This window comes from Furipterus horrens, unplaced genomic scaffold (assembly GCF_987537825.1).
Source record: "Furipterus horrens unplaced genomic scaffold, mFurHor1.1.pri manual_scaffold_3, whole genome shotgun sequence".
Classification (NCBI taxonomy): domain Eukaryota; kingdom Metazoa; phylum Chordata; class Mammalia; order Chiroptera; family Furipteridae; genus Furipterus; species Furipterus horrens.
In genome coordinates, this window is record NW_028327173.1 from 44,655,038 (window position 1) to 44,668,207 (window position 13,170).

Genomic DNA, 13,170 nt, shown 5'->3' on the forward strand with positions numbered 1-13,170 from the left:
AACATTAAAGTCTGCTGTGGATGACTTTGCAGTTCAAGGATTACATACAATTTTTAAAGTAGTGTTTTATTGTGGTTTCAATAACCATCTATTTTGTTGCTCATCTCATTTTCACCATTTTAAGCTGTTCTAATGGATTAAAAATATCAAAATGGCTTTGAAATATTTTCAGTCTTAAAAAGATGAGTATTTAAATAATTATATAAATTCAGAGTGCTGCAAAGAATGAAACTTTTATTTGTGTGGTCTGTACACGTGCACACATCTAGTAAGAAAATATAAAAACATACTTCTCAACTGGTCTCAGACCAAAGCAAAGCAAAACAAAAAAACCCCAAATTTTATATTCAATAAAAATTATAAAAAGTTTAGAATGATTTCTTTCGCTTTTTATTATCAAAACTAGTATTCAGGTTTGCCATTTATTACATGAAATAGAAATCAATTATAATATTAAAATGTAATTAAATTGGTTCTTCAAGAACAAGAGCATTTTCCTCCAAATAAACAGATGAGAAGTATATTTTAAGGTATCATGCAGTATGAGCAATCAAGCAAAAACTAATTCAACTAAGTTATAATAAATTTCATACTTTGCAACACAGCACAATTTAAAACTAATGTTTGCTTCTGGTATTCAATCTTATAGGATGGGGAGCATATACTCTTCACAATTAGTTTCTACTTTATTACCAGTATTTCTAGTCAGTGATTATGAAAAAATGACAACATAGTGAATGCTAAATAGAAATGATACAACAGCTATGCTTTAAACCAAAAGCAAATTGAAAACTGTCGGTTTATGCCACACAAAATTTTTTAAAATTCCTACCGAAGAAGTGCTACCTCTAAAATAGAAACTGTTATCAAAGCCATCAATTGCATAGGCAGCAGGCACTGAAATACGGAGAGTGTGTGAGGGGAGGAGACAGGAAACAGGAGAGCAGAGCAATGCTGGTACGAGTGGTGGTATTCATGCATAGTCGTTGAAAATGTGCTAAGTAAACAAAAATACACACTTTTTAATGATTAAAAAAGCAAGCCACTGAAATCATAGTATATACTAATAAGTAATGTTCTAAAGGGAAAAACATCAGCAGCCATAAAGAAACCTCTGATATGACACCACCTGTGTTGATTCTGCACTTGGACTGGGGTTGGATCCCCATGGGGCAGCCTTTGGACCACCAGTGTTAACCCAGGAATTGGAGCGGTCTAAACCCTAAGCATATAATAGAAAGCAGTTGGAAAGGAAAGAAATATCACATGTGGCATGCTATAAATTATTCTTAAAGAAATCCAGACTTCCCAATGCAAACATTTTTTAAATTAGTACTGTTAAAGCAACCAAAAATTTGAGGCACCTGTAGAGAATTAGTTCACCAAAATTATCTTATTACTTAAATTTTTAAAAATCATCAAGAACATTAGGTTCTGTATTTTCAGGCAATTTCTCTTTATGTAAAGGAATCGCCTTGAAGTACCAACACTCAAGTTTCCACAGCACCATTCCCCTCAATTCTCTTGAAAGATGGTGTTAGTTAGCAACAGATAATTTACTCTTAATATAACTAGGGTTTAAAAGGAAAAAAAAGGAAGAAAAGAACATTCCATCCTCTTCTAAAAGACTTTAATTTCATTCCATAAGTCATCAACTGAAAACTCCTTTGTAGTGATACTCCATAATTCTATTTGATCTTGACTTTTCTTTTATTTTCTTTTAGGGACTATTAGGAGAAATTAAGTAGAAAATAAGAGAAAAAATGCCTAATATTTTCTCCTTCCTAAAATGATGGTAAATTTGGGGCTGCGTTTGGTTTTCCTGTGCTTGTTGTAGTTAAACTTGTTGCGCTACTATACCATATAAATAGTATAAGAAAAAAACATTGTGCTGGAGCTATTTATAGGAATTATATCCTCTTCATCGCTATTACTGATTTAAAGTCAATTTAATATGCTATTAATGTGTATGACCAGAGTGAATTATGTCTGTCTGTCTGTCTCTGAAAGAGGTTATTATGATCCCAGGTAAAGGGAAATGGGGCTTTACTTCAATTTCTTAAACCTGACCGATCATTGAAATAACTTGGGAAGGCTTATAAAATTCAAGATTCTGGGTCCTGCCCCCAAAAAACCTGCTTCAGCAACCTGGGATGGGGCCTGGGAATCTGCTAATAGAAGTGGAGCAAGTTATAAGGAAATTTTAGAGAATTGATGGAATAAGATTTATGAAGACAACCCAAGAGAAACTGACTATAAATATCAAGGCAGGACTATGAATGCAAACCAGAAAATACCAAAAGAAGGAGAGGTAAAAGAAAAGAAAGAGTAGTCACAATGTTAATCTGTCTGTACAGACAGTATCACCTGGGAAGTTTAACCATCACCATAAATGCATAGGGACCTATCTCGAAACAATTAAATCAAGAGTTACAGAGACAGGAGAGAAAGGGGAAGCAGAGGAGGGAAGAGGAGGGAGTGGGTAAAGGAAGGGAAGGGGAGGAAGAGAGACAAGAAGCGGGGAGGGAAAAGGAGAAGAAGAGAGTGGAAGGGTAGAAGGGAAGGTCGGGGCAGGCAACCTGCCTGCCACCTTTCAAGGGCTTAGGTTTTAGGAAGAATATATCCTTTTTTTTGTCCCTATTTTTACAAAAATACAAAGAGGTTGAAATGATACAAAATCACCCATACATTTGACACAGGATGACTAATCCAGGTTCAGGTCCAGGTTCTAATGCTTAATAATTGTAAAATCTAAGGTAAATTATCTCATCTCTTTTTCAGTTTCTTAGCTATAAATTAGAAATGAGTGTCTCCCTCATATTTTAAAGATCAAATGAAATAATGAAGCAAATTACTAAGTACAATGCCTCATATATAGTAAACTCTCAACATAATATAATAACTGCCTGACAACATTAGGGGCTCTGTGAGGTTTATGGTCTTTAATTCCAACTGAGATCAGTCATCATGGCATTTCTCAAGTCATGTTCAGTGGCACAGGCAGTCAATGGGGTAGAACTGTATTTTGAGGTTTGGTTAAGCAAGTAAAAGCGAGAAAAGGATAAGGGAATTGAGGTTTGATTACAATGGGGATAATTATAATGATTGATCATGAAATTTTAGCTGGCTAAAGGGTAAGAAACAGTGTAAAGGTCATAGGATTAAGTGATTGGAGGTTGCAGAGGAGTATAGAAACTGTTGGAATTGGGGTACTAAAGAGAAAACTAGGAGCTAATGGTTAGAGAACAAAATGCATGAAATTGAGATTATGAGGGTAAGTTTTTGGTTTAAACTTTCAGATTCCTTATAATTTTTCAATAAAATAAAGTTATATATATATATTATTATTATTATTAGGGATTATGACTAAATGATACTCCAAAATAAAAATAGCTAGCAAAAATTTTGCAACTGAGAGAAAACATAAAAACCATTTAAATAAAACTTGATTCATACAAGGCTGTGTTGTCATAAGAAAACACAGGGCTCTCAAGTTGATATCATCATCAAAAGTTTATGTTATTATGTTCCATTTTATAAACTACTTGGGAAAAAAAGCAAATAACCATTCAAATATATATAAAAGCTTTGTTTAAATCTTGATGTCGTAATTTATCAAATATATCAAGTAAAAGAAAACTGTAGAATAATGTTAAATAAGGCATAATGCAAATCTCAAAGAAATTGAGACATTTAAAAGTAAAACCTCGAAGAAAATGGTGTCTTTGGTTCATAGGAAAATTTCTTATATTTCACAAATCAGGTTTGGTCTACTAAAGAACTGTATTTTATAGTATATAATAATGCTAAGTACCGCCTCTATTACAATGAGATGATAAAAAACAAAGGTAAAAAACATGAGTTCTTTTCCAAAACATGGAAATACATGTGGGGTTAAGCCTACAAAATATATTTTTGACCTGTGAGAAATTACTTAAAAATTGCTTAGAAGTTATTTTAAAATGAGCAATTCTTAATGTTCATTAGAAGTTTCTGAAAATGTAAAATTTCTATAACTATATGAATAAATGTAAGTAGTTCTGATGTTTTTGATCAATGTTCAAGTATTTCACCAAACACACACAGATCTTTAAAAAAAAATTATATTGTAGTTCAGGCTAAGTGTTAAACACAGACCCTAGAACATGTTTAGTAATGCTTCCTCATATTATTACCAGACTAAAATGCCAAAGAAAAGTTGACTTTGATTCTATAACCATATCTTCCTCCTTTCCAATAGCAAATGTATTTACATTTGAAATGATTTGGTCAAAACATAGCATGATGTGATTTCTTGGCCTTAGTCTTGCTGTTCTTTTCTCCAGCTTGTTTAAACTAAGTTATTTTTGCATTTTATACATAGAAAGGAAATAACTATTTGTTCCTTAAGTATATTTCTTGGGTAATAAAGATTAATGTTTTAAATAAAATATAGCAAGATCTTAGACTTAGGTAGCAACTCCCTTATCATCTAGGATAATCATTAACCATCATTAAATAAATCATATTCTAATTCTGGTGCATCTTACATAGAGCTTTTCATAAGAAATGTAGCTCAATTACCAATCAAGGGTAATCACTGATCTTGCCTTTGTTTTTGGAGAAGGACATATTTTGCCTCAATGATGCTATGTCCTTTCTACACAGCAGTCACATAAGTCTGTTTTAATTCTACAGAAAATAATTTTCACAAGATAAAGTATCACAGACAAAAGTGAGTAACATGTGACTGGTCATCTTGGACAAATTTTAGAGTTTGGCAGATTTTTCCAAGCAGAGTGCACAAATCACTTTGTAATAGCAAGCATATTTAATAGAAACATGAAACACTTAGTGTTTATTGATAGAATAGAAATTTATAATATCTTCCTTATTACTAACTCAAATAACCTTTAAAATTATGAATAAATAAAAACATTTGGACATTTTTCATTTGTTTGTGAACTGAAAATCAAATTTACAGATGCATATCTTTGGTTTACCTTACTGCCGATGATTGACCGTACTTCATCATCTGGTGACGTGGGAGTCCCAGATATATCTGGATTACTATTGCTAAGGCTCCGAGAACGATTTAAATTAAGGCTTGCAGGTCTCACAGCAGATCTAGCCATTGTGGCATAATGCACAGATCCTCCTAAACCCCCAGGACCTAGAGTTGTACATAAAACAGCATATAATTAAACAAAGAAAATTAGTCAAGAGAGGACTTGAAAATAATCTCTGCCACTTTCCAAATTTCACAAAGACCATGAATTGCTTTTTTTCTAAATGAAAAATACTATAAATATGAAAGAAAAACACTCAAGACCTAAGGACAGATAAACAAAGATATTCTATTTAACAGCAGTTGGCAAAACCATATGAATTATAAATACAATTCTCTTCAATGTTGCTGTGATTATAGATTACATGTACAATAAAAACCAAAACTAATAGAAAACACTCACATACATTACCTTTACTTAAATATAGGTGTATCTAGGACCCACAATGCTTCAGCTTTTGTCTCTTCTTTTTTCCCTACCCCTCCTTACTTTGCCCCTTCATACAGTAAATAAGAGGGACAGCCAATTTACTGTCAACATGTCTTGAATGAGACTATACTTTATTTCTCTACCTTCATCAGTGATAATACGAACTATAACAAAATCATAACCTTTATGATATACATATTAAAAAATTAAAGATAATTCTCTTAAGAGCCCATCTTACATAAAAAAGCAAAGAAATCCTTTACATCTAAAATCAAGCCTGATGCCATAATTCAACCATGTCCTGCAAACATAAAAATACTCAGCGACTATATCCATAATTTTTCTCCATTTTCCTTAGTTAAATCTTTCAAATATCATATATGCAAATGACACATAACTGTCAACTAATTATTAGTCTTTCAGGTCAGCATATAAAAAAATCAGACATATTCTAACAGTGAATGAAAGAGTAAATGGAGGAGTATTATATATAATCTACAATCACTTACATACTCAGAGTCTCAAGAACTACAATTTAAAAAATAAAACTAGGAAATTATAAACCAGAATAAAGCCAATTACTACTATTTTTGCAATTAAGAAAAACAATGAGCTAAAACATAGATTACTGTTGTGCTTAGTTTTCATAATGAATGTCATAATTATTTATCACCATTATCAATGTTAACCTTGCCAGTTGCTGGAAAGGGCACTTACCATTACCACTAGTGATGAATGATGATTCATATAGACAAGTATATGAGCAGGTGGAAAGGTATGCATAACACAATCATCAACTATCTGAACAACCAGTTATTCAAACTAAGACATCTACCACTACCACAACCACCATCATGAAAAAAACACACAAACCAAGTAATTCCTTTGGGTTTTAATATTCTGAAAGGTCATATTATTTTATTCACAATGGAGAAATCAGAACTTCTCTAAAGGATAATCTTTAAAATTATTATAGGTTTCATAGGGTTATCAAGGAACTACTAAATCACCATATTTCTTCTTTAATGTCCAATAGCACTCCAATGACAAATATAACATTCTTTTTATCTTAATAGGGACTGATAAAATGCTTCCAGAGACACAGGAAGTTATTTCAAGGTTCATTTCCAAAAATTATTTCAGCCAAGAATTAATTCAAATTAAGGGAAGCGGTGTAAATAATGATGCTTCAAAGTGTAACCTATTTATCTTTTTAACTCCAGCACCTAGTACAGTACATGACATCTAGCAGGCATTCAATAAACGTTTGTTGTTCATAGTAAAAGGAAGAAATACCTGGTGATGGTGAATTAGGGTAAGTATTTGGTAAGCGAAAAACGTAATAGATATATGATGCAAGAAGACCATTCCTGCCATGCTGATCATGATTTCCTTCCAGATTTTTGTGAAGCCGATTTATAATTGATGCCATCGCTTCAAAAGATGCTTGACCTAGATTAACTTTTAAGAAAGAGGAAAGTATTTTTACATTAACTTTTTTAGGATGCAAGTTCCAAATAGATCAAGGTTCTATCATTGCAATATGTGTTTAGTGATTATACACAGTAATTGTATAAAGATATTTGATGTTGATTTTTTAAATTTATTTTTCAATTACAGTTGACATACAATGTTATATTAGTTTCATGTGTACAACAAAGCAATTAAATAATGTTATGTTGATTTTAGTTATTATCTTGTATTACATGAATCAAAATTATTTTTCTAAACAAAATGAGAAAAACTCATTTTACTAGCTTAACATGAAAAATGTATGGGTTTACTTAGTTGAAAAACAAAATATCCTACAGGTACCTATAATTTTGTAAAACAATACAAAGCACATAGAAAAGAGAAATCTATCTTGGATATCACCTTTGAGATTAAATTCTCATTTTAAAGATAATGCTGAAAACCTACAGAGCATACAATGAGCATGTGACTTTTGTTTTTAAAAAAATCAAAATTATTAACAATAAAAGTAGATTACTAAAAATATCAACTTAAGATAATAAGAAAAGAGAATGCTAAATAAGCAACTTGATTGAAATGAGTAAATCTGTAAAAGGATTAGAAAAACTAGTTGATGTAAGACTGTAGAGCAGCGGTTCTCAACCTGTGGGTCACAACCCCTTTGCGGGGAGTGGGGGGGGGGTCGAAGGACCCTTTCACAGGAGTCACCTAAGACCATCAGAAAACACATAATTACATATCGGTTTTGTGATTAATCACTATGCTTTGATTATGTTCAATTTGTAACAATGAAAATACATCCCGCATATCAGATATTTACATTATGATTCATAACAATAGCAAAATTACAGTTATGAAGTAGCAACGAAAATAATTCTATGGTTGGGGGTCACCACAGCATGACGAACTGTATTAAAGGGTTGTGGCATTAGGAAAGTTGAGAATCACTGTTGTAGAGCATTTTAAATGTCAGGCTAAGCAATACCTACTCATTCATTCAAGTCAGTATATAACAACAGTTTTGCTAAAACTGGGAAATTCTGGTAGCACACACCAAACAGCCATTTTGAACAATGAAGTCTCAGATTCTATTATTTATTTAGTCAAGATGGGAAATTATGAATTAATAATGAGGCCAATCTCATTTCCTAAAAGTGGAATAACTGGGTAAAGTGGTTATTTTAGAAAGATTTATCTGTATGTACACTGAACTAGAAGAGAAAGAGACAGAAAGAGACTAGAGACAGAGAACCCTAAGTGGGGTTTAGCAATCCTACTTTTGTTTCTGGTTAACTTCTTTTCCTCACAGTAGCTATTCCAAACCATCAGGATCCTCTTCAAAACTCAGGTCCACCTTACTCTCTTTTCAGTTTAATCTTGCTTTTTATCTCTCAGAAGAAATATATAAAGCATTAAAGTCCTCAAGTTTTTCCCACAAATTTATCAGAATCAAAGCACTTTTACTTCCTTTCCAAAGGAAGCAGTTTTTCTCTCCCACGTAAGCATGATCTAGCCATCTCCACTTCTGTCCTACAGGCTTGCTTCATTAATTAGATTCACTCGCAGTCCTCTACCTTAATTTTTCTCCCCTCTTCCCCACAACTATTTCTCCAAAGCATATAAATATGCTCAAATCTCTCCATTCTTACACCCTAATCAACCTTACTTCCTCTTCTAACTACAGTATTCCCTCACTTATCGCGGGTATTATGTTCTAGACCTCCCCACAAAGTAGGAACCTTACATTTATTCTACACTCTTAAACCTATGTAACTTTAACAACATGCGTATACAGTACAGCAAAATCCCGCGATAAATAATTAAATATAATATTTTTAAAAATCCTGTGATACAGTGAGGTCACGATAAGTGAACCGCGATATAGAGAGGGACTACCGTATATGCTTTTTGTGTTTCCTTCATCATCTACTGTTTACTACTTCATTCTCTGTAATTTGTTTTCTACTTTCACTGTTTGACTACAGCTATTCTTATTAATTTCATCAGTGGACACTTCTTTAGTACAGCAAATTTCAACAGGTGTGCTGCACAAATTTTTAAAACATGCAACACTGGAATATTTACTTAGGGGCACTGTCCTCTTTTCCCTTGGAATTAAAAAAAAAAAAAAAAAAAAAAAGTGATAACAGCCAGCACAACAATAGCCATCTGGTGTGAATTAATCAATATTATACCTTTTTTTTTTTTTTTGTCAGATAGGCAAAACAATTTATCTTTGTGTGCCACAGAATTTTAGTAATTAGTTTATGTGCGCCATGAGATTAAAAAGACTGAAAATCGCTGATACAGGAGATAAGAGTGGGACTTTGGAGTCAGTTGCTTGGGTTTGAATCCTTAGCAACTTTTTAAAGTATTATGTTCATCACTTTACTCATTCATGAAATGGTGGCACTGATGATACCTATCCACAGACTTGTGAGGATTTCATACATTACTATAAATAAAGCACATAGCACTATTCCTGGTACATAATGAGTGCTATGCAAATGTTCGTTACTATTGTTATTATTTTACTTATAGATTCTACAACAACGTTAACATCTTTTCCTTAAAATCTCCTCCTGTGACTACTGTAATGGTAATCCGCAATATCTCTTAACCCATCCTCTCTTCTCCATCCTACCATCACATGTCTTTCATCAGGACCTCACAGGTTTTCTATGAAATACTACAAGGTTCCCAATTTGTCTCAGACTCCAGATTCTCCCACTTTTAATCCATTCCCATGCAACACAGTTATTTTCATAAAAGCCAAACGGGGTCACATTACTTTCCTAATTAAGACCAGACCCCTCAAAGGCTATTGATTCCTTATGATCATAGTCCCAATTACCTGAAAAGTCATAGAAGACCCTACTTCATCACTCCCACCACTTATCATCTCTAATGACCAGCCTTCCAATTTGTAATTACTTATAATTCCCCCAACATTCCCAGGGTAATCTGTGTACTATGCACACGCTGCTTCGTCTCCCTGGACTGGTTATTTACCTGTCGGACTCCTACTCATCTTTAAATGCTCCACCTGAGACTTACCTCTACTTACAAGTCTCCCCTAAAAAAATCCCAAGGCATTGAATACTCCTCTCCCACTTAAGATAGAATTTCTATAGTAGGTTAGCTGAAATTTCTTATAAGCTCAACTACTTTGCATGATTTAGATGGGAAGATATTAGTAAAAGCAGAGGAATAAATCTTGGAAAAAGGGTGAGAAACAAAAATACCCCTCCTTCTAGAACACAGAAGAAAAAAAAAAACAATATAGAGATTTTGAGTTAATGAAAGAAAGAATAGCTGTATAAACTAGAGAACATCACATAACTGAAAATGTAGACTAGGTATATTATATGTCATATAAATGCAACATAATTTATGTTGGCCTGTTTTCCTGTGAGATCCTTAAAATCAGGAACCATGCCTTGGACAGTGCCTATCAGTGTCTGGGTACATAGTAAGTGCTTAAAAAATACTTGGTGAGTAAATAAATTTATTTCCATAATTTCAGTGGAAGTCTATATGGCACATTTTATAAAAAAACAGAAGTAAGTTATGATATTTTTGGCATTAGAAACAAGTAAATAACAACCCCTCCACCAAAATCAAACGCAGTCCTTATAGACAGCAAACAGGAATCATGGCTCTATTTCCACATAAGTTAAAAATACCAAATTATAAATTTTATGATTCCCCAAACATAAGTAAATTACCTATTTGGCCAGCAATGACAGGAGGTCTAACAACTAAAAGTATCAGTTTATCAAGCAGAAGATGAAGAAATCGGACCACTGGTTCCAACTGAGATGAATTCAGTGCTGAAATACTGCTCTTCAATTCATTTTCTAAGTTATTTTCCATGATTCGCATGTCTCCAATTCGGACTGGGAACATGTGTTCATCCAGAGCATTTACCAGAGCAAAAAACTTGTCAAGATAAGGATCCTAAAACAAATAAGCAAAAGCACTACACAATGATAACAGTGTAAATTCCCCAAACTATGAACCACTAATAAAAGATCTCATATTAATTAATAATACAAAAAAGTACACATCAGTACATACAAACATTGTTTACAAAGTGAACACTACATTTACAGGATGGAGCAAAAAGCAGGTTTACGATTGTTCGTATAAAAAAATACAATAATTAATAACTAATAATGCAAGAATAAACTCCATGTTTCATGTACTCACAACTATAAACCTCCTTTTGCCCCATCCTGTATTTTCATTTATTATTGTAAAGTACTGATTATTCAAGAAATCTACTGACACTAATTAAGAGTTTTTTTCCCAGTATGAGTCTGCCTTATTGTTTAAAGCTTATTGTGACAGGTTTGTGAGTAACCTTCCTGTGCCCATTTATTAATTTATTGCCTCTCAGCTCCATTCACACCCACTTTGCCACATTTGTAATACTGGAGCTAGACTCTTCAAACTATATTTCTCTTTTGTCAGGCAGCTTGTGGTTAGGCTCTGGCAACAGAGGTATGGGAAGCAGCCTGCCGGGCCAGAGAGTTAGCAGGGACTTTTCCTCTTCCTTTTATTTTTTTCTGATGGTGACTAGGAGATGTGAACGCCATGGCTCAGCGGGTAGGAACTTGGGCAGCAGCGTTCACCACAGTAATGGTGGCTATTGTAGTTCCGCATCAGGTACCCAGCACCAGGTTTCTTCCATACCACAGCATGGCAGGCACTTATGTTCCTGTAGAAGCGGTCTGATTCAGAGGTCTGATTCTCAACCTTCAGGATCCTCCTCCAGGTTTCTAAGTTGCTTCCTTATCATTTTCTGCCATTGCTATCTCTGTTATAATCATAGAATTCTCTTTTACCCCATTTAGTAGTGAATCACTTTTAACCTAGTTAACAATTACTTATACATAAATTTTCTCCATTCAAATTACTGGCAGTTTCCACCTCCTGACTAAATCCCCGACTACTATTTAACCTCCTCTACACTAACAGAACCAGTCTCATTAAAAGCAGCAAGTGCCCAGTCCCAGGATACATGCTTGTTCTTCAGCCTCCGTTGTACATGGAGATGGCTCTGTGTTATAGTTCTAACCCATGAGATGTGAGCAAAAGTCTACTGGAACTCTGGGAAGACTTTTACTTAGTTAACAATAAAAGTATACTTTAAGAAAAGGTAGTAATGCTGAATAGCATCGCATTTATAGTTCTAGTATTGTTCTAACTATATATCCAGTAATTTCAAAGATCCATAAGCAAAGTATAAAACACCATAAGAAACATATATTGTCTTTAATTGATCCTTTAAAAAGATTACAATACATGATGAAATTGTTTTACATGGTTACAAAATTTATAAACTTTTGAGTGTTAGCCATCAGGACTGTGAAGGCTTCCACTTTATTCTTCCCCTACATTCCATAGCTTCTACATCATCTACAACATATTTGGCCCCAAATCCTTCCTTGTCACATAAAAGACAATACAGGTATCTGCCTCCATAAAAACAAAATTAGGAGTAAAACATAACTATACTACCAACTCTAAAAAAAGAATAAAATAAAGCATGAAAAATAATGTCTTTGTATACTTAAGAAGATTTATAATGTGATACTAAGAATACTTCTATCAAGGGAAAGAATGTTTCAGCTGTATAGTAAAATGTCAATCTTATCATTAGCAGAAGAATAAGGACTATAGAAAACACAGGACATATTCAGGAACAGGAGAGGAAAAACTCCTCTGGAGCCATTCTTTAACTGGGATCTACCCGGGTACTGCTAAAAAAAAACAAAAAAAAAACCAAAAACCTTTTCTTGTTATTGTTTTAAAACATAATATAGAATTGTCTGGTTGTCTTATTTTTCCCTGCCTCACTGTACAGAAAAAAGCTGACATAGGAAGCTTAATTTGAAAGGCCTGCTCACAAGGGTAGCCCTTGGCTAGAATCTGGGAACTTGGATTTTAGGAGGGCTCATACTGATAGGGATGCTTAAACTGTTTGTAAACAATATGGTTCATACTGAACACCTGCTTTCCTTTTGGAAATCAAGAATTTTGGCATGTGTCAGGCAGAGGGTGTCTATGTGACAAGTCCATAGTAAAAACCCTGGGTACTGAGCCTCTAATGAGCTTACCTGACAGACAACATCAACTTGACCTATGTGACTCCTCTAGGAAATGACTCTTGGAAGCTTGCACCTTATTCCCTCTGGACTTGCCTTCTTTATCT

The 13,170-nt window shown here is 33.6% G+C and overlaps 1 protein-coding gene across 1 annotated transcript in view; it reads right to left on the reverse strand.

Annotated features, from left to right (window-relative positions):
- Positions 1–13,170, reverse strand: part of DOCK7 (dedicator of cytokinesis 7) — a 192,186-nt gene that overhangs the window by 64,809 nt on the left and 114,207 nt on the right. The window contains exons 20-23 of the mRNA XM_090269555.1: positions 10,679–10,910; positions 6,774–6,938; positions 4,983–5,152; positions 1,130–1,222 (exon numbers count right to left, since the gene is read on the reverse strand). Coding sequence (XP_090125681.1) covers positions 1,130–1,222; positions 4,983–5,152; positions 6,774–6,938; positions 10,679–10,910 — 660 coding nt within the window. The remainder of the gene's footprint in view (positions 1–1,129; positions 1,223–4,982; positions 5,153–6,773; positions 6,939–10,678; positions 10,911–13,170) is intronic.